Genomic DNA, 23,194 nt, shown 5'->3' on the forward strand with positions numbered 1-23,194 from the left:
GTACTATTTACAGCCACAGGGAACCAATTGCATCTACAACCAAAAAAACCAAACAATGCTAACATCCCAACAAAATACATCCAAAAACATCCAACAGAAACATAAATATAAATTGATAGAAAATTTCTTAACATTCACTACAACAAACTCAATTCGTACATATATTCAATTCTAAAATAAACATCCCAACCAAAAATAATAAAACCCAAATTCCCTAGTTATTACATCCGACATTATAAACATCTCTAATGCTTGAAAGTACCACTAACTACATCATGATGTTGTGCAATTGCCAAAGTATCAGCCAAAACTGTGAGTTGTAGGCAGCCTGCTTGACTTCTTCCCTTAAAATGTTATAACAATGAGTATGTGTGTGTATAGATCTGTTGGCTTCTAATCCAACCTGTGACAGTAAGAGTGGCGGTCACAGCAGATTTGTTTTATTAATTTTCATAAAAGATAGATTAAGAAGAATTATAATTACCTCTAATCGAATGCATAAGGATCAGCTGCATATGGATTTAGAGATCCTTCTGAGAACATATCACCTATAAGAAACAGTGAACAAATCAACAGGGAACAAATCTTGCTAGAATGTCCAAACATACAGCTTTTGTTTGGAGGAAATGCTGAAGATAACCAATCAGAACTGTATAGCGTTTAATACTACAAAACTAACATAGTACATTTTATAATTTGCATCTCCGAAGTTCAAGGATGATACTGCCTCCAAGACGAATCCTCCAACTTGAGAAGTAATTGGCTGTCTAAGAGACTTTAGTAACTTATCAACTACCAAGAAGAATACACATGTCCATAAACCACAGTCATAACTTTTGTTACAGTAATTCAGTTCTTGGCTAATAACTTTTTTTGCTAGTCAATGAATTTTAATTTGGCAACTGTCTCTCCTTTAACAGGTGACGTTCCTGTAGTCTAATTCCAGAAAAGCAACAGAAAACATTACTGATATTGTCATTTAAGAAGAGAATTTTTATAGTCATGCATTGTCAAAATTATGGTTTGTTAAGTGTATGAAGGATATCAGAGAATAAATTTATTACTAACCCAAACTATAAGTATTTATGATTTGTAAATGTTTACAAAATAGTCTAACCTTAGGAGTAAGTTGGGCATCCAGCATATCAAAAAAAGTCCCTTCCCTAGCACTGCTAGAGTATGTCAGGGAAACACTGCATCGAAGCCCAAAAAATTCAGCTACATGGAGTCTCTACACAAAGAAAACGCAACTAAGAAATCCAGAAAACTAAAAAACAAATAATTAACTACTTTATGCATGCTAGTAAAGAGAAAGAGAGAACCTTGGAGAAGCATTGAGTAGGGTAAAAACAAAAGTTATGACTGTGGTTTGTGGACATGTGTATTCTAAATTTGTAATTTAAGAAGGGTGCACTTCCAACAACATATGCACAAAAAGAGTGAAGTGCGAGAAAATTACCTGACTCATACCAGGCAAGATAACATCTGCAAGTTCATCATTGATTGATAGAGGCAGTGCCGGCATCCGGCTCATTACCTGTAAGAAAAACACTATATAGTCAGATTTGTCTATAAATTGATTACTTCTGTATCATAATACAGTTTTCTCTATCAAAAAAATAGTGTAGGTATATATAATTCATATGTAATACATAAAATACAAGTATTGTATAACTCCAATTAGAAAGAAAAAAAGGCCACTTGTTGTTCGCTTGCCTTCCATCTAAATGTAATTTTTATAATTTCCATCTAAATGTAAATCCCTATCAGAGTGATTTAATCCTTATACTTTACATCTAAATGTAATCCTCATTGAAGTCACTTCAACTACATACACTATCTAAAAGTAGTGTGATCATAATTCAACATGCGCAGTCAGTCAAGTAGGGATCGAGGCATCATGTCCATGTAGATTGCACAAACTCCTTCAGATCAACATGGGTTGATTGACTTGAGCGTAATAAGGATGAGTGACCCTGATCTTTCATATCTTGCGCTTGAAATTGATTTGATAAAGCTTAGATTAAACTTGAATTCTGAGAAAATCTGCACAACTCATTTCATTTCACGTGCTTCATATATGTACATGTAATGTAAAATTAAAAATATATCAGGTGAATTGCTCTTAAATTTGGTTACGTACCTCGATGCAAAGGCAAAGCTTACGGGATTTGCTTTCACTGCACCGACCACTACAGGGCACATAACCAGCACATCATACATCCCTATTACAAATAGGAAGCACCTTATTTACCTACAAGATGGTCTAAAACCTTATCTTTAAAAGAAAAAAGAGTCATCCAATTAAATTGAGATGTCATTATAAAACGCATGCTTGCGAAGTGAGTACAATATGGGTCTCTGACACATATGAAACCCAACACATTTAATTGGAATATATATACATTCACAAAAATACCTGGCATGCTGTAAAAAATATTGCATAATTAATTATAATTTGTGGTTTAATCAAATAAATGAACATAAATGTGTGTGTGCTTACGAACGTGTATCTTTTTAAGCTGAGCCAAACACCTAATGAGGAAGCTCGTGCCAAGTTATTGCAAGACTTCTTTCTTTAATGTCTTAGTATGAGCATCACATCGCATATAAAATGCGGAATATTAGTGCTTATCGTAAGTTGACTTTAAAAAATTAAAAAAAATCAAATTATTGTTTTGCTCACCTGGGAAACAGAGAATCTGAGAAAGATCCTAATATAAAGCATCATTTCCATATCATTTTACTTTGACAGAATTGGAATGTTAAAGCAGCATTAGATAGTTCTGCCTCCAGCAAAGATTAAATATCTGATCAACTTTGTGCAATTATCAACCGCCTTTAAGTATCTTTACAAATCGATATTTTTACATTAAATCTAATTTAACACATCTATATAGTACATGGGTTAAACATAATCAGATAGAAAACATTAAGAATATCTACATGGATTTGAGAATATCACATAATTAAATACACATTCTTCCAAAAATAGAGCAAAAATGTAAAAAAAATAGGACAATCCATAATAAAGAAACCACATTAAATGCAAACACAAACAAGCACAAAAGAAACCCCCAAAGAATAGAACATAAAACCCCATAAAATATTTCTTATACACATGCAAAAAAGAAAAGATATAAATAGGATATACTGTTTCTTACATACGTTTCTTACTAGTTAAATCGTAAAAAAAGAGGGATATAGAAGAATATCTTACAGAAAGTTCCAAAGCTCCAAAAGTGAATCTCCTGATGCTCCAAAACCTCAAAGTTCCAGAGCTCCTTTCAAGCCCCAAAGCTTCTACTAAACTATATCTTACTAGTTTGAAGTTCAATTTGAAGCTCCAGAGCTTGAATTTGAATTGGGGCTTAAACTACGGTTTATACTAAAGGAGAGAAAGAGATGATATATGAGTGAGAGTTTTAAGAGAGAAAGAGGGGACACATGAGTGATGAGAGAGAGATAGGTGGCGAGAGAGACGAGAAAGAGGCGGTCAGAGAGATGAGAAAGAGGCGGCGAGAGAGATGAGGGTCACCGCAGAGAGAGGGGGGAGGGTGAAATATATTTTAGAAAAGGGGGGAATAAGGATAAAGTGAATAATTTGTTAAAATTGAAGGGGGGGAAATGTACTGAAATCGTGGGGGGAAAAGACAATAATTTTTATTTTTTTTTAAATGACCATAGACAACGGTTCACAAAATCAGCCGATGTCAAAGTTAAAAGCATATATTTAGCCTTTTTAATTTCTGAACATAGACAACGCCTACTATGTGAAACCGATGTCAGTATTCATATTCAACATCGTTTTTTTCTAAACTGATTTTAAACAGGATTTTAACATCGGGTGCATTACACGCCGATGTCTCAGCACCGATGTCGTAGCTACTATTTTTAGTAGTGTGGTCATGTTCATATGGATCTACTTCGAAAGATATCCTCACATGAGTTAGTTCGAGGTTTACCAAAACTGAAATATAAGAAGAAAGAGCCATGTTCAGCTTGCCAGCTTGGAAAACAGGTGAAAACTTCCTTTACTACGAAGAATAAAGTATCAACTTCTGTTCCTTTGCAGTTGTTACATCTAGATCTTTTTGGTCCAGAAAGATATGTAAGTTTTGGAGGTAAGAATTATGCTTTTGTTATAGTAGATGATTACTCTCGTTTTACTTGGGTGTTATTCTTGCGTACTAAAGATGAAGCTTTTAGTGAATTCAAAGATCTTATTACTAACCTTGAGACTAAGTATTCTTTAAAGCTCAAGACTATTCATAGTGATCATGGAGGAGAATTCGAGAAAGATTTCGTGACTTTCTCCAAATTTAGAGGCATTACTCATGACTTCTCTGCCCCTCGTACACCTCAATAAAACGGAGTTGTTGAACGCAAAAACAGAACTCTACAGGAAACTGCTCGTACTCTTCTTCATGAAAGTAATCTGCCACGTAAATTCTGGGCAGAAACGGTAAACACTTCCTGTTATGTGTTAAATAGAGTGCTTATTCGTCCTATTTTGCTTAAAACTCCTTATGAATTGCTTATGAATAAAACGCCTAACATCAGTTATTTTCGAGTATTTGGTTCAAAATGTTTTATCTTAGATACACATAACACTCGAGGAAAATTTGATGCTAAGTCTACGGAAGGAATTTTCTTGGGATATTCCACTACAAGCAAGGCCTATAGAGTTTATAATTCTATCAAGCTCAAAGTTGAAGAATCTATCAACATTGCATTTAATGAATCTGCCTTGAAGATATCTCAAATTGAAGAAGATGTTGCGGATCTATCATCTCATTCCCAAATGAGACAGTCTCATTCTGAAAAGAGTCAGTCTCATTTTGACAAATCAAGCAGTCAAGACTCTCCAGGTCCATCCCAGTCTTCTGATAATTCTTCAGGATCTACTCAAGCTTCAGATGAATCTTCTGGCTCTCCAAAGACTCCCGATAGTGTTTCAAATGTGAATTCTGTTACTCCTCTGGATAAATCTTCACAAGCGGAAATGAGGCAGTCTCTTTTGAATGAGACAACTCCTATTCATTTCCAGGCAGATAATTCTAATGAGGAAGAAATGAGTAATATTCAACTTCCTAAGTCTTCTAGGACTGTGAAGAATCATCCACCAGATAATCTTCTTACTGATTTAGATCAAGGGATTTCTACGCGAAGCAGGCTTCATAACTTATGTGCATTCTATGCCTTTGTTGCTGAATTTGAACCGAAAAATGCTCAAGAAGCTGTTGCAAATGAATGTTGGTCGGTTACCATGCAAGAAGAATTGAACCAGTTCGAACGTTGTCAAGTCTGGGAACTTGTCTCTCCTCCTTCTAAGGCAAAAGTCATCAGTACTCGTTGGGTTTTCAAGAACAAGAAGGGTGAAGATGGTAACATTATTCGGAATAAAGCTCGTTTAGTGGCTCAGGGATACAACCAACAGGAAGGAATTGATTTCGACGAGACATATGCCCCTGTAGCTCGTCTCGAAGCTATTCGGATTCTAATGGCATTTGCAGCTCACAAAGGATTCAAGCTTTACCAAATGGATGTTAAAAGCGCATTTTTAAATGGTCATCTTAAGGAAGAAGTGTATTTGAAGCAGCCTCTAGGTTTCATTCATGAAAAATATCCACACTATGTCTACAAGCTCAAAAAGTCTGTCTATGGATTGAGACAGTCCCCTCGATGTTGGTATGAGCGTCTCAGTCAGTTTTTGCTAAAGAATGGTTTCACTCGTGGTACACTCGATCCAACTCTTTTTATTTTTCATAAACGTAATCATTTTATATTAGTACAAGTTTTTGTAGATGATATTGTGTTTGGATCAACTGATGAATCTTTGTGTAAGTGGTTTTCTAACTGCATGCATAAAGAATTTGATATGAGTTTAATGGGTGAATTGCAATATTTTCTAGGCTTGCAAATTAACCAATCTGCTGCAGGTATTTTTATACATCAAAGTAAGTATGTGAATGATTTGCTTAAGAGATTTGCATTAGAAAATATTTTTGCTAAAGCTACTCCGATGAGTACATCTGTCAAGCTCACTAAAGATGAACAAGGTACACCTGTAGACATTACTAAATATCGAGGTATGATCGGCTCGTTATTATATTTAACTGCTTCTCGTCCTGATATTATGTATAGTGTTTGTCTTTGTGCTCGTTTTCAATCTCAACCGAAAGAATCTCATCTGAATGCAGTTAAGCGGATTTTCAAGTATCTTAAGGGAACTAAAGATCTTGGAATATTTTATCCTAGTTCTACTTCTTTTAACTTAATTGGTTTTTCAGATGCTGACTATGCAGGGTCACAAGTTGATAGAAAAAGTACAAGTGGTGCGTGTGAATATTTAGGTGATTGTTTGGTTGCATGGCATAGTAAAAAGCAAACATCTGTAGCTCTTTCTACTGCTGAAAGAGAATATATTGCAGCTGGCAGTTGCTGTGCTCAAATTTTATGGATGCAACAAACATTGCAGGATTTTGGTATTTCTTATACAAATATTCCAATTTATTGTGATAATACCTCCGCTATTAATATTTCTAAAAATCCTGTTATGCATTCTCGTACTAAGCACATTGATGTTCGTCACCATTTTCTGCGAGATAATGTTTCAAAAGGTAATATTGAGTTAATTTATATCTCAACTGATAAGCAAAGAGAAGATATTTTCACCAAACCTTTAGGTGAAGATCATTTTTGCCTTATGAGACGTGAACTTGGTATGTGCACTATCTCTCATTGATTCATTTATACATCCCTGCATGCATACTATTTAGCTTATTTGTGTCAATTATTTGCATAATTCATCTTTGTGACTGAAATTGTATAATCGAGTGTTTAATTCATTGATTAATTTAATGCTGATTTATCTATGGAATTTATTGATGAATTTTTGTGAATTAATTGCCGTGTTTGGTTTATTTAGTTTGCGTGTTTCTGTCTTAGTTATATATTTAATATGTAATTATTTGATGGGACTCTTGAACTTTGGAACTGAACAGAGTTGCATGCATTTTCCTTCAAGTCTTTCGAGATACACTCCACCTTTCTACTCCATCTGTTTGAACTTTGATTTGACTACTCCATCTGTTTCTTCTCAATCTCTGTGTGTCTCCTCATTTTTCGAGATACACTTCACCTTTCTACTTCTATCTCACTTCTAACTCTTCATATTCTTCTCTTGTTCTATTTAATCTCAACTTCTTTTTCTTTTCCTCTTTTCAAACGTTTCTCTTCTTCTTCAACAATGTCGACTCCTCATACTCGATCCAAATCTAAACCCACTAAAACCCCTAACCCATCATCTTCTTCTCATAAACGCCAAAGAACTAATCCCGATACCTCTACTCCAATGTCACCCGAAAAATCTTCTCAGCCTAAAATCGTGTCAAAACCCATTCTTAAAGAACATATTTGTGATCTTGCTCTGCTTCAGCGAGTTGGTGTACTTTATTTATTCTCCGCTCTCGGTTGTGAACCTCTTTTATCCCCACCAGATGTTATTTACCCTTCTTTAGTCCGGGAATTTTATTCTAATTTCTCAATGATGAAGGAGGATATGGTTTATTCTGAGGTTCAAGGTGTTCCGATTGTGTTCAATGCTAATCCGTTGTCTCGAGTTTGTGGTATCTCGTGCTCCGGTGTCTGTCCATATACCACGCATGCAGTTTTCATGGAGTTTCCAGGATTACAGTATGAAGAACAACTGAAAGTGATTCTTGGTGAGAACTTTATCGGTAACTCTCTTAAGCCCATGGTACATGATCTTACTCCACTTGCTTTATTGCTTTTTAAATTGTTTCATACAAATCTTTTGCCTCGAAAGAGTGGTCGTGACCGTGTCACATATCAAGATGTTATTTTAATTTCGGTTTTCATGACTAAAACCCCTGTGATATTGCTTCTTTGATTATCAAATACACGAGTCATTGTGCGTCTCATGAGTCTATGAACTTGTCCTTTCCTGCTATGTTAACAAAGATCTTTAGACATTTTTCTATTGTTTCTGATGATGATAACACTGAGCCAGTGTCCACTATGTTTGATCTATCTGTCATGTCTGATAATAATATTGAGATTATTGAGTTTGGTGCTCTTATTTTTGGTGAGGGTCATAAATCGTTTGGTTTGTTTCCTTAGTCTCCTCACTATATGTCTGATCCTGATCAAGAGGACTCTGTTTTATTGAAATCGTTGTTGTCAAAAGTTTCTGAAAATAACAATCTCTTGGAGTCTCTTAAAACTCAGTTTGCTTCTATCGAGTCCTTGGCATCCCTGACTTCACAAGTCAGTATGATGCGTGCCTCCTATGAGATGTTTAATAAGTCTGTTACTGCTTCTCTTGAATCAATAAATGCTAAGTTGGAGATTTTACATGTCCATGATAAGAAGGTGAGTAGGGCTATAGATTTTGAGTTTGGTGCGCTTCATGAGGGGATGGTTACCACTGCCAAGGCTTGGGAGGAAGAATTTGTCAAGCTCTTCTATAAACTTGGTACAGAAACCAAGTACATATCTCAGCAGGTTTCTACTCGTAGCATGCCATGGCACCAGAAAAAGGACTGGCTTGGTGATATGACTCTGGCCGAGGTTACTTCTCCTTTGCCCCTGCCTGTAGTTCCTCCACCCGAAGCTTTTGGGATGACTCGTGCTGAATATCGTTCGTATATTTTGGAATGGCTTCGCAAGAGGGATGGAAAAGCTCCAGATTAAGGCAAGTTAGACAAGCTGTTCTCCGAGTATGGTGATCCTCCAGTTTACCACAACAAGGGAAAGAGAAAGACTCGAGATTCTGCTCCTGTCGATGTTGATGATTCTGACTAGTTTCTTTACCCGCCTTTTATGATGTTGAGGGGGAGAATTTTTTATGTGTTTGTTTAAGACGATTGCTTTATCTGGTTTGTGTTGTCTGTGTTGGTTAAGACTTGGTTTTTAATATTGCTTAGTTTGGATATTTGGATAGCACTGGTTTATGTGCTGGATTAAATATTTAAGGTTTTATAACTTTAAGTACTGTTGGGTGCTTGGTTTTTAATCTTGATTTTTTAATCTTATTTTCTGTCCCATTTATTTAAATGTCTCATTTGATTAGTCATATGTTTCATTTACGTATTCTCATGATTATCAACTGATTGTTGCATATATACACTGTTATTATCTAACATATTGCAACAGGAGATTAAAGTGTTTTTGATAGGGGGAGCATAACACTTCTTTACCCTTGGCATCATCATAAAAGGGGGAGAATGTTAATCCGTGATTTCTGTTGATGCATTGAAGAAGTCTACAGTAAATCAGATTGTTAGTTAGTTAGATAAGTATTAGAGTTTTGTTTAAATGTTAACTTAGTTAACTGGATAACCTTTGACTTATCTTTTCAAAACAAACTCCATCTTAGATAAACCTAACCTATTTCAAATTCCTTATCTCTCTCAGGTTTATCTCTTTCAAGAAACAAAACTAACGGATTACTTGTTTTACTCATTCTAATATTTCAAACCTAATCTTATCTTTTATTATATTCAAAAGAGTTTGAAATACAATCTATCCGTTACATGTTTTCTATATATACTTGACTTGATGTTTTTCAGAAATACAACTGATAGGAATAAATAAATTATGATTAAATACTGCAAGGTGTGGGCTGCTAGGCCCAATAAAAAGATATATGATACTCAGACCGGAAAGGTTAAGCCTGATGGACCAGATCAGGCCTGATGGAATAAAGAAAGCCCAAAAGCCCTGATTATTAATTAATTTCTTAATTAATTAATAAGGGAAGAATCAGCTATTGAGAAGAGTCCCAATAAGGATATAAATCCTTACAGATTAGCCTCAAGGGGACCTAAAAGGATAAGGAATCAGTTTCCTACTATCTAGGACTCCTAAGTCCATTCTAATTATGAGACTTGCCCACCAAGTCTCCTATATCAAGTCCAATTCAAGGACTCCCAATATCTATATAAGGGGCCTCACCCCACAGATCAAGAACTACATTTTTTGGCTTGATTCTCTAATTCACAGAGATACGTAGGCATCTCGTAAAGGCAGAATTAAGCTACGATACACGAGAGAAACTATTAAAGGCCTTGAGCTCCCGAATCTTAGTAATAAATACAGTGAATAATAACCTTAGTATTTTATCCATAACATTTGGCACCATCTGTGGGAAAGCACAACAACAACCATGGCGAGAACACGGAGAACCATTAGAGCTCTGGAGGAAGGAACACCATCAGGGACAACTCAGGTGATTTCGTCAACCGTGGAAATTCCTCCCCACTCAACTTATGCATCTGCTCAAGGGGAAGCTCAAACAGGGGCAACTCAACCTCCGCCACAAGGGGCAACTCCCCCGACTATTCAAGGTACGAATTCTCAAGTTCAACAAGTACATATACTTGTGACTTCTTGACCCGTCGGGTATGAATATTCAACTGTTGTTACTACTAACCCCCTTATGGGATGCCCCTTTACCCCGAGGTTGGAGGAAGTGGACATGCTGGGCGAAGCGAAGCACGAGGGCAATCACCCCCCTATATAAGAGGTTTGGCTCCTATCCCCGAGGATCGGGAATTTTCTGGTCCTTACACTGATGAGAGAGACTCCGAATCTTCAGATGATGAAGTGGCCCCAAGAAGGAGGCGTCCTGGCAAAGAGCCGATGGCTGATAGAAGGCAACACCCTCAGAGCACCCAAGGGGCGAATCCCCAAGAAGTGCAGGAGAGGATCAGGGCTCATGAGGCTGAGATCCAAAGGTTGAGGCGTGACTTGGAAGCTCACCAGGCCACCAGACCCCAGATACCTCCTAGGGGGAGAAATCCTCCTCCTATCATAGACCTGGATGGTCCGGTACGAAGAAGGGCTGTTGTCCCAAGAACTGATCCAAGCAATCTCCTTCCCCTTGGAGATCCTGATGATCCAACTCCACCCTTCACAGAAGAGATAATGAATGCCCATATCTCAAGGAAGTTCAAGATGCCCACTATCAAAGCCTATGATGGCACGGGGGACCCCGCTAATCATGTTAGGACATTCTCTAATGCACTGCTGCTGCAACCCGTGAATGATGCTATAAAGTGTCGGGCATTCCCTCAAACCCTGTCGGGTATGGCTCAAAGATGGTACAGCCGCTTGCCCCCAAACTCTATTGGATCGTTCAGAGAGTTAAGCCAGGCTTTTATTAAGCAGTTCATTAGTGGGAGAGTCCATGAGAAAAGTTCAGCATCTCTTATGAGTATTGTGCAGGGAGCTAAGGAGTCTTTGAGAGATTACCTGAATCGTTTTACAAAGGAGGCTTTAAAAGTCCCAGACCTTGATGATAAGGTAGTTATGATAGCACTGCAACAAGGAACTAGGGATGAGTTTTTCAAGATGTCCTTGGCCAAACGTCCCCCTGAAAGCATGTTGCAGCTCCAAGAGAGGGCAGGGAAATATATCAAGGTTGAAGAAAGCATGAGGAAGACCGTAGTAAGTAATGATCCCACTGGAGGCAAGAAGCGAAAAACTGATTTGGAGTATATCGCTAAGGACAAGTATCCTAGAACCGAACAAAATCCTGATTCAACCCCCAAGAAGGGAGGACCTGGGCAAAAGTTCACTGAATACGCTAAGCTAAATGCTCCTAGAAGCCAGATTTTGATGGAGATTGAGAAAGACAGAGATATTCGCTGGCCTAAGCCCTTGAAGGCTGATCCCGCCAAGCTAGATAAGAGCAAGTATTGCAGGTTTCACAAAGATGTTGGCCATGACACCGATGAGTGTAGGCAATTGAAAGATGAAATTGAGTTTTTGATTCGAAAAGGAAGATTGAACAAGTATACTGGAGATGGAGGGGACAGGAATAATAGTGGAAGAAAGAACTTTGAAGATCGTAGGAGGGACCAAGACGATCAGGGGCGGAATCCCCAACCTAGAGGGCCAGTTATAAATGCAATTTTTGGAGGGCCGCGACCTCGAGGACCTGTGATAAACACGATCTTTGGAGGTCCAACTGCTGCTGGATTGTCCAAAAATTCCAGAAAGACATATACTAGAGAGGTTATGCATATTGTTGGAGAAGCCCCGAAAAGGGCCAGGACAGAAGTAACATTGGCTTTTGATGATTCTGACCTAGAGGGTGTCAAGTTTCCTCATGACGACCCATTGGTCATAACACCAATAATAGGAAATAGCCCGGTTAAGAGGGTCCTTGTGGATAATGGTGCTTCTGTGGATATCTTGCTCCACGACGCCTTTCTAAGGATGGGGTATAACGACTCCCAGTTGACACCAACCGACATGCCGATATATGGATTTGCTGGAGTAGAATGTCCTGTAGAAGGGATAATCAAATTGCCAACAACCATAGGTACGGAACCAAGGAAAGCAACGCAGATGTTGGATTTCGTGGTGGTGAAGGCTAGTTCAACTTATAATGCTATCATGGGGAGAACTGGGATACATGCCTTCAAGGCAGTCCCCTCTTCCTACCATTCAGTTATGAAGTTTCCCACCCGAAACGGAATTGGAGAAGAGAGAGGAGATCAAAGAATGGCTAGAAGTTGTTATGTGGCCTCTCTGAGGGCGGATGGAGCCGGGGGGCAGGTTCTTCCTATTGAAGATATGGATGTACGAGAAAATGATGAGAAGAGAGGAAAGCCTGCAGAAGACTTGGTTTCTATTCCTTTAGACCCCGAGAAGTCTGAAAGGATGACTTTCGTTGGAGCCACATTAAAGGAGCCCCTTAGAGGGAAGTTGGTGGAATTTTTGCAAGAAAATAGTAATGTCTTTGCATGGTCAGCAGCTGATATGCCAGGCATTGACCCGGAGCTGATTACTCACAAGCTAAACGTGGATCCAAGCCGGAAGACAGTGAAACAAAAGAAAAGAAATTTTTGCCCCGGAAAGACAAGAGGCTATAAAGCAGGAAGTAGAAAAACTTTTAGAGGCTGGTTTCATTGAGGAGATTCAATTTCCAGAGTGGTTAGCAAACCCTGTAATGGTGAAGAAGGCTAATGGAAAGTGGAGGATGTGTATAGACTTTACTGATCTGAATGATGCATGCCCTAAAGACTGTTTTCCGCTACCAAGAATTGATACTTTGATTGATGCCACTGCTGGACATGAGATGCTGAGTTTCATGGATGGATTTAGCGGATACAACCAGATCAAAATGCATAAGGATGACATTCCAAAGGTATCATTCATCACCGACTTTGGTGTTTATTGTTATCTTGTTATGGCGTTTGGTCTCAAGAATGCAGGAGCCACCTATCAAAGGTTGGTAAACAAAATTTTTAAGGATCTTATTGGTAAGACTATGGAAGTCTATGTTGATGACATGTTAGTCAAGAGTCTAGTAAAGACTGATCACATAACCCATTTGAGGGAAGCTTTTGAGGTCCTGAGGTACCACAAGATGATGTTGAATCCTACGAAGTGTGCTTTCGGAGTAGGATCTGGAAAATTCTTGGGATTGATGGTCTCAAAAAGGGGAATTGAGGCTAACCCCGATAAAATAAAGGCGATCCTGGACATGGAACCACCAAAAACTATCAAGGATGTTCAGAAGCTCACAGGAAGGGTTGCTGCGCTAGGACGATTCATCTCCAAGTCAGGAGACAAGTGCTTGTCATTCTTCAAGTCACTAAAGAACATCAAAGGCTTTTTATGGAGTGAGGAAAATCAAAAGGCATTTGAAGAGTTAAAGAAGTATATGGGCCAGGCCCCGTTGTTGGACAAGCCAGTTCTGAATGAAGTTTTATTCTTGTACTTGGCTGTTTCAGAGAGCGCCTTGAGCGCGGTGTTGGTTAAGGAGGAACTGAAAGTCCAGAAACCCGTATACCATGTCAGCAAAATTTTGCATGGTGCTGAATTGAATTATTCAACTATTGAGAAGTTTGCTCTAGCCTTGGTAATGGCTTCGAGAAAGCTGCGTCCTTATTTTCAGGCTCACCAGATTGAGGTGCTAACGAATCAGCCCCTGAGAAATATCATTCACAGTCCCAAGGCAAGTGGGAGATTGATTAAGTGGGCAATAGAGCTGGGAGAGTTCGATCTCAAGTATAAGCCACGTACGGAGATAAAAGCCCAGGCACTAGCTGACTTCGTGGTGGAATGTACCATACCCAACCAAGAAGTCGGGGGGCAGGAAGATGCCATACCTTAAGACAAGAGAGTCGATAATGAAAGCAAAGAGAAGGATGATAAAGAGTATTGGGTTCTCTATTTTGATGGAGCATCAAAAACAAACTCCAGTGGAGCAGGATTGGTTTTGCAAAGCCCTGATGGGTTCTTAATTGAGTATGCTATGAAGCTAGACTTCCCAACCACAAATAATGAGGCAGAATATGAAGCCCTGATAGCTGGCCTTGGTCTGGCTGGGACACTTAGAGTCAAAAATTTAAAGGTCCGTGGAGACTCGAAGCTGATCATATCCCAGGTAAAGGGAGAATTTGAGGCAAGGGATGATACGATGGCTAAGTATGTCCGCCTAGTAAGAGCTGTGATGACCCAATTTAATGAATGTCATGTTGAACACATTCCAAGGGAAGAAAATGTTAAGGCAGATGTGTTATCAAAGTTTGCTTCGTCTGAGATTGAAGAAAGTTCAGGAAGTGTGTACTTCCGTGTTTTGAAGACACGAAGCATAGATGTTAAGCTAGTGGCTCCCATAGGTTTGGGGACGTCATGGATTGATCCCATCAAGGCTCACATTCAGACCGGTTGGTTGCCAAGCGATGCAACTGAAGCACGGAAGTTAACTATTCGAGCACTAAGGTACTCTTTGATAGATGGGATTCTGTATAAAAGATCTTTCGTGGTTCCTTACTTGAGGTGTCTCAGGCCCGATGAGGCACGCTTGGCTCTTGAAGAAGTGCATGAAGGTATTTGTGGACAACACCTGGGGGGCAGGGCCTTGGCTCATAAGATAACCCGTTTAGGCTTTTATTGGCCAGAAATGATGGCTGATGCCAAAGAATATGTGAAGAAGTGTGATCGCTGTCAGAAGCATGCACCAGTTGTTAGACAACCCCCTGAGATGCTGACCTCTATCAACTCGCCTATTCCCTTTGCTATGTGGGGGATGGATATTCTAGGGCCTTTCCCTATGGCCACGGCACAAAGGAAGTTTCTGATTGTAGCCATTGATTATTTCACTAAGTGGATTAAAGCCAAGCCCTTGGCCAAAATCACAACTAAGCAGGTTGCACAATTCCTGTGGGAAAACATTATGTGCCGATATGGAATTCCCCGTATCCTCGTCACTGACAATGGAACACAATTCAACAATGAGGAATTCAAGAAGTATTGTGCAGAAAATGAAATTGAGTTACGGTTCACCTCTGTGGCTCACCCGCAAGCCAATGGGCAAGCGGAGGTAGCAAATCGGATAATCCTGGATGGACTAAAGAAGAGGATCGAGAAGTCAAGAAATAATTGGGTGGATGAGATACTTCCAATACTATGGGCCTATAGGACTACCTGTAGAGTCACGACTGGAGCAACTCCCTTCATGTTGGCATATGGGGCAGAAGCAGTTGTTCCCGTGGAGATATCACATTCTTCTCCAAGAATTCAAGCTTTCAATGCTAGGGAAAATGAGGAAGGGCAAAGGTTGGCTCTGGACTTAATTGATGAAGTACGAGATAAGGCACATGCAAAGATAGTAGAGTATGAGAAAAAGGCTTCGTTCTACTACAACCTAAGGGTTAAAGAAAGGTTCTTCAAATAGGGTGACCTAGTCTTGAGGAAGGTGGAAGCTTCTGGTGTAGGGCAGAAAGGGAAACTTGCCCCAAATTGGGAAGGGTCGTACAAAGTCAAGAGCGTTCAGGGTAGAGGAACCTACAAGCTGGAAACTATGGATGGCTTTGAAGTCCCGAGAACTTGGCATGCGCAAAACCTGAAGGTTTACTATGTGTAAAGCCATTAAACATGATTCTCACTTGACAAGTAGGTTGAAAAGCACCTTGAAGCTTTGATTGCTTAGGATTTACATGTTTTTAGCTTTATTTTTAGGAGTGGTGTAAGGGATGAATCTCAAGAGTTGCCGTAAACCTGTTTTATAATTGTTTAGTTCATCTTATTATAGAACTATTTGATTCATATTATTATATGATCAAATTTGCTTATCTATTTTAGTACAAGTACGGGTAAAATAGGAGATAGTTTTTAAGGCTAGCAAGCTAACAGTACAAGTACTTGAAAAGGATAGTAGAAAAGCAAACAAATAACTTAAAATAGCATAATAAGCCCCGAAGGGTAATAAGTTCTGAATACGATTAAGTCAATACATAGAAAGCCACAATGGGCCAAACAAGAAAAACAAAATACTCAAAGATCCTTGAAAAAGTCATCATCGATGTTTCCTTCATCGGCAGCAGAAGAAGGAACTAGCACAGGATCAGCATCTCGAGGAGAAACAGCTGCGGCCTCAGCAGAAGTAGTAAGAGTAGGAGAAAGAGGGATATCATCAAGAAGAGGCTCTTTCCCAGGAATATCAGGGACTGGATAGGCAGTGAGAGTCACCTCCGAAATCTTCTTCCCAATCTCCTCTACTATCTGCTCCCAACAGCTAGAAAAGGTCTCCGGGAAGTTAGCATCGTACTCAGCATTTAGGACATCCTGAAAGTCCTGAGATGCCTTATACTCAGCTATCACCTCAGCTCGGGCCCTTTGAGCATCCAGCTCCAGCTTACGAACTTTCTGCTTTTCATCCGCCAGCTTCTTCTCTACCTCACAGAAACGAGTGAAGTTGGCCACGGAAGCCTTGAGGTACCTATCCCTATCTCTCTCAGCAATAGTTAGGCTGGTCCTCACATCCTTCAGATTGTGAAGGGCAGCCTGGAGATAGGTATTCATCTACACGAACATATCAAAGTACAGTAAGTAATTAAAAAAGTTAAAAAAAAAGTTAAAAAAAAAGTTAAAAAAGGAAGAGGCTTACAGAAGCCACGGCCTGAGCACCCAGACGCTCAATCTGTAGGTCATCAGAAGACTCTACAATCTCAGCCCTGTCACGAGGCGTGATCACACTCTCAGACCAAATGGCGGCAGCCTCGGAACTCCCTACCACCGTGTCCCTCCTCTGAAGGCCCCAAGTGACGGTGAAAGGAGAGGTATCTTCATCAAGGCTAAGAGGCCTCTGGGATAAAAAGGTAGGGACGGCCTCCTGAACTGTGACTGAAGGGCCGTCACCAATCCTAACCCGCTTGTCGCGGTGGGTCTCAACAGCAAAGCCCTTGGCAGCACGGGCCTCCCGCTTCTTGAAGATCCTGTCCAAAGCTGCCCTAGCTGCAGGCAAATACAGGCACGTAAGAAGAAGGACAAATAAGGAATGGAGAAAATGGAACAAAAGGGGGAAAGAAATACCCTCGGGACCAAGGTCACTTAGACCTAAACCTTGCAAATTACCCTTTGAAAGGATGAGAGCGCAATGGTGCAAGTTATCAGCAGTAATGGCCTTGATGGCCGCATCCTCATCTATCCCCAATTTTAGGTCTCTTAAAGACCCGTCTATACTTTTTGAGAAGTCGGGCCTGAAAAAATGGTCCCAACCCTCCTCGTAATCCAGAAACACATAAAACCACTCACTCTTCCATGTTGGATACGAGTCGGGGTTGTTGCCAGAAATAAAGCAGGAGCGGGCCAAGGATCTATGAACTATTTTGACCCATCCTTGGTCCTCAGAGGCATTTACAAATTTAAATAAATAACGAAAGACACAAACATTTGGCTCAAAACCGTGTTTACGAGATTGGGCCATATAACAGTGAATAAAACGCCAAGAGTTGGGTGTGAGTTGGGTCGGACAGACTCGGCCTCAGCCAAAAGGCGAAAAACAAAAGGATGAGGAGGTAGGCGAAAACCAGCATAGAAGGTTTCCTTATAGACCCGAATGGCCCCAGGCTTTGGGTAGCAGGCCCTATCATTTGGGCATGGAGCCTCGGCCCTATAAGGGTGAGAAATGCCAAAAGGCGGGCTATGGTACCTACTTGATCTGGACCAAATCTAGAAGGATAATTATATGCATCTAAGTATAACATATTAGGAAAGGCTTGCCCGAATTCGGTTAAAAGATCCCTAAGAGAAATAACTGAGGAATGTACAAGAGATTTTTTACCTCGGCTGGCCCTAGAGGGACGGGCAACAGCTTGGGGGATATGGGAGTGAGATGAATCGGAATCCGCCATGGATGAAGACAAAAACCCAAGAAGCTCTTGAAGGTAAGTGAAGAAGATGAAGATTCAAACGGAATCTTCAAAATAAGCCCAGAAAGCGGCGGAGTAAAAAGCCGAAAATCGCTTTGAGGTGGCGATTCTTGAGAGACTAATTGCAGAGTAGAAGTTAAGAAATTTTTGTGAAAGTAAAGTGTGAGAAATGAACTCACACTCCACCTCTTATATAGAAGAGCTTAAGGATGCACAAACGTGCCTGGGCCTAAAAAAAGGCGGGAAGCCCATAAAATTTGAATTTTGAAAAGATTTGTAATCAAAAATCAAAGTTCATTGAATGAATCAAGGCTCGAAAAGCCTCAACAACTCCCAGGGTGCATTGTCCCTGGCCGTTGTTAGAAGTGTGGCTCCTAGGCGTGGTCCAACAAAGCCCAGGAAGCATCAAGCCTCAACAACGCCCAGGGTGCATTGTCCCTGGCCGTTGTTAGAAGTGTGACTCCTAGGCGTGGTCCAACAACGCCCAGGAAGCATCAGTCTTCAACAACGCCCAGGGTGCATTGTCCCTGGCCGTTGTTAGAAGTGTGGCTCCTAGGCGTGGTCCAACAACGCCCAGGAAGCATCAGTCTTCAACAACGCCCAGGGTGCATTGTCCCTGGCCGTTGTTAGAAGTTTGACTCCTAGGCGTGGTCCAACAACGCCCAGAAAACATTAGCCTTTAATAACGCCCAGAATGTATGTTTCCTAGGCGTGGTACTAAACCTGTCTCCTAGGCGTGGGTGCACAACGTCTAGGATCTATGAATGCATCAGCCTCCAACAACGCCCAGGACGCAAGTTTCCTAGACGTTGTTAGGAAACTGTCTCCTAGGCGTGGATCAACAACGCCCAGGAAGCATCAGCCTCCAACAACGCCCAGGACGCAAGTTTCCTAGACGTTGTTAGGAAACTGTCTCCTAGGCGTGGATCAACAACGCCCAGGAAGCATCAGCCTCCAACAACGCCCAGGACGCAAGTTTCCTAGACGTTGTTAGGAAACTGTCTCCTAGGCATGGATCAACAACGCCTAGGATGTATTGAGCAGCAAAAGTTCTATTTTTCTGATTATTTAATCAGAAAATTAGGGAAAATCCAGAAATTAAAGGAAAAATCCCAGAAAATTAGGGAAAATCCAAAAATTAAAGAAAATTAGGGAAAATCCAGAAATTAAAGGAAAAATCCCAGAAAATTAGGGAAAAATCCAGAAATTAAAAGAAAAATCCCAGAAAATTAGGGAAAAACCAGAAATTAAGGAAAAATCCCAGAAAATAAGGGGAAAATCCAGAAAAGTAGGGGAAAATCCCGGAAATAAGGGAAAAATTCCTGGAATTAAGATAATTCCTGAATAAAAGGAAAATTCATTGTAAATGTGTAGGTCGCTCCACACTTTACGCGAAAACGAAACCCTGTAAGGGAATAAACAGACTTAACTTCTGCGAAACCTAATCAATGTTTCCCAAAAGTTGGGGGGCAAATGATTGGAATAAATAAATTATGATTAAATACTGCAAGGTGTGGGCTGCTAGGCCCAATAAAAAGATATATGATACTCAGACCGGAAAGGTTAAGCCTGATGGACCAGATCAGGCCTGATGGAATAAAGAAAGCCCAAAAGCCCTGATTATTAATTAATTTCGTAATTAATTAATAAGGGAAAAATCAGCTATTGAGAAGAGTCCCAATAAGGATATAAATCTTTACAGATTAGCCTCAAGGGAACCTAAAAGGATAAGGAATCAGTTTCCTACTATCTAGGACTCCTAAGTCGATTCTAATTATGAGACTTGCCCACCAAGTCTCCTATATCAAGTCCAATTCAAGGACTCCCAACATCTATATAAGGGGCCTCACCCCACAGATCAAGAACTACGTTTTTTGGCTTGATTCTCTAATTCACAGAGATACGTAGGCATCTCGTAAAGGCAGAATTAAGCTACGATACACGAGAGCAGCCATTAAAGGCCTTGAGCTCCCGAATCTTAGTAATAAATACAGTGAATAATAACCTTAGTATTTTATCCATAACAACAACTCTCTGCACTTTCCATCTTATATCTTTTTGAGAAAAACATCCTCTTAATTACATTCATTGATTATCCAGTTAATTAAGAGTTTATAGTCGAGTTGTAATCTTACACATTATTATCTTTGTATTTGAAAGAAAGGTGTATTGTATCACTTGTCCCGCGTTGTGGGAATATTGATTACAAGATCAAGGCCAAGTAGCTGTGTGCTAGGTAGCTGTGTGCTAGGGAAAGGGTTCTTTCATTCAAGGCCAAGATTGTAATCAACGAAAGTTTGTAAGTACTTTATTTAAGTGGATATAATACATTCTCTATGCTAGTTGGCATGGGGACTTGGATGTAGGCCATAGATTAGGTATAGGACCGAACCAAGTGAAAAGATTTGGTGTTCTTGCATTAACATATTTCCACCATTGCATGTTTATATTTGTGCAATTTACATTCTGCTAAATATATTATATCTGTCTCATCTAGATACAGCCTGTCTCATTTGCTAACACAAAAGAGACTGTCTCATTCGTGTTGCACTTTAACTAATTCTGTTGAGCCTTCGAATTTCAAAATCAAACTTGTATATTGCTTTGAGAAAATAAAAAATTGAAATATAAATTTCATATTCCCTTTATCATATTATTATTGTTTATGTACTAGCACTATTTCTTCTAAGATGCTCCACGTGTTCAATGGCTTTTAGAGCCAATTCTCCGGCATCAATGGCCTCTTTGGCCCTAGCCTCCATCTCCATTTTGGCAGTCACAGCCGCCTTTTTCATGCTACCTGCTGAAATTTTGCAAGCAGCAAGGAAAATTTTGGCCGCATTCTTATCTACTGTCTTTCCTCCATTGGAATCACCAAGAACTAGGAGAGGCCAATTGTGGTTTAAACACATGACACAAAGATAAGGAGCATGGGGGTGAGAACCAATACAATTTACGTGAGAAGATGAGTAGCATCTCACGCAAGATACCACAACATTTGAAGTGATAAGCTTCTCCGGATTTTCATGAACGGTAAAACAAACTGGACTCAAGGAAGGGGCATGGATAGTCATTTTGTTTGTTAGAATTAGCATGTTAGAATTAGCATGTGGTCATGAGATTGAAAAAGTTTAATAGTTAAAATACATTTAAATTTAACTATTTTTATCCTATATATATATGTATGAAATAAATCTATTTACTCTCTTATTCATAATATTATTTTCATTTTACTTACCCTAATAAGGAAAGTTCCTAAACTTTATCATTTGATTGTTGTTATGAATATAACAAAAAAGTGTGTTTGATAGAGTATATATCTCTATATATATTTTTAAGAGATTTTATTCTCATACTTACATAACTTTGTAAATAATTGGGTGTTTATTAATATTATTTTAGTCTTTAATGAAAAAACTAAATTATTCTCAAAGTAGGAGTAATTGGGATTTGGGAGTTTATGAAAATTCATTGGTTGGAAGACTTGCCCGGAGATCCATGCTGATTGATATTTGGGCCTTAACACCAGTTTTTTACATAGGATTTAGGTATTCTATACCAAAGAATTTAGCCGATAATAGTCCAAGAAGGTAAAAGAATTATATTTAACTTAAAAGGGTGTATATTTTATTTGGACGGGATCACCTAAAAATAAAAGTTGGGCAAATAATACTAATTTTACAACCAATCTTGTTCTAAGATATCAATTGTATTTTGGAGGGGAGACCATTAAAATACCTCCCTTCTTATCACAATTGTATTTTATTCATTTTTATATGAGAATTTTGCTAAATTAATGAGGAGGGAAAAAATATTATTTTTAAACATAGCTTACACATCGATATCGACCTATCACCATTTATTTATAAATATTTTAAGTGCACGTTAAAGTTAGAAAAGGAAACTGCAACAATTTAAAATCTCATTACAATAATTTACAAAAATAAAATCTCAAACTACAACAATTTACAAAAATAAAAAAAAAAACTCAAACAAAATTAAACATAGTTAAAAAAGGAAACTAAGGGAAAATCAAACATCCCAATTTTTCAGCAAAAGCAAGTCAAAAATTACTAAAGTACAAACAAATGAAAACCTAATTTACAAAAATAAAAAAATAAACAAATTTACCAAGGTATAGACAAAAACACCCAAATTACCTAAAATTTTGTTTCTTTTTATCAAAATAGGTCCTGTATACAACAAATTAAAAAGTATTAGGAACTTCAAAAGATATTGAATTAATAAAAAAATTAGGGTTTGGAATTGAAAATAACCCCAATTTACAAAAATAGGGTGTCGAATTCAAAAACCCTCAATTTGTAAAACTTGTCTTTATGCAGAAAAGACTAGTTCGATTCGAGTACATCGAATACTTATCGAAGTATACAACTTAAAAGAGAGAAGCTTAACAGAGAGATTGTGAGCGGAGAGATTTTTTACCAATCGGGAGATGTGAGAGGAGTTGAGATGGTGAGCCGAGTTAAGAGAGATTGTGAGCGGAGAGAGAGAGGTTCGAGAGAGGGAGAGGTTTGAGAGAGGGGTTTGAGAGAGAATGAGTAGAGAGAGAATGTAGTTTTCAATTTTTAATTTTTAGTTTTTAGTTTTTAGTTTTTAGTTTTTAGTTTTTAGTTTTTAATTATCTAAAGTGAGGAATGAGGGGAACAACAAATTGGTTAAGGGTGGAAAATTTTGGGAGGGGGGAATTTCGGAACAGAAAGTGAACAGGATTTTTACTACGTGGGAAAATAAAGGTGGACGCGAAATATTTTTTTGATGAAGTTTAGACATCGGTTTAATAATAACTGATGTCTTGAAATAAGAAAGACATCAGAAAATCACGGGGTGATGTCATTAACACTATTTACATCAATGCACCGTCGATCGATGTCTAATGTATGATGTGTATTGATATTTTTCTTGTAGTGCAAGTCACCTTGACTTTATCAAACTTCCTTCCCTTGGAGTAATGTCCTTCATTTCTTATAAATTTGCCT

The 23,194-nt window shown here is 38.9% G+C and overlaps 1 protein-coding gene across 1 annotated transcript; it reads right to left on the reverse strand.

Annotated features, from left to right (window-relative positions):
• Nucleotides 1-20,860: 20,860 nt before the first annotated feature.
• LOC141719812 (uncharacterized) lies at nt 20,861-21,271 on the reverse strand. Its single transcript, XM_074522187.1, has one exon. It carries the CDS (start codon nt 21,269-21,271, stop codon nt 20,861-20,863), a length of 411 nt encoding a protein of 136 aa, XP_074378288.1.
• Nucleotides 21,272-23,194: the final 1,923 nt, after the last annotated feature.

Source organism: Apium graveolens, chromosome 4 (assembly GCF_009905375.1).
Source record: "Apium graveolens cultivar Ventura chromosome 4, ASM990537v1, whole genome shotgun sequence".
NCBI lineage: Eukaryota > Viridiplantae > Streptophyta > Magnoliopsida > Apiales > Apiaceae > Apium > Apium graveolens.

Bases quoted from the DNA above. Each gene is read 5' to 3' on its own strand.
- LOC141719812 (XM_074522187.1), bottom strand. From the start codon at position 21,271: ATGACTATCCATGCCCCTTCCTTGAGTCCAGTTTGTTTTACCGTTCAT.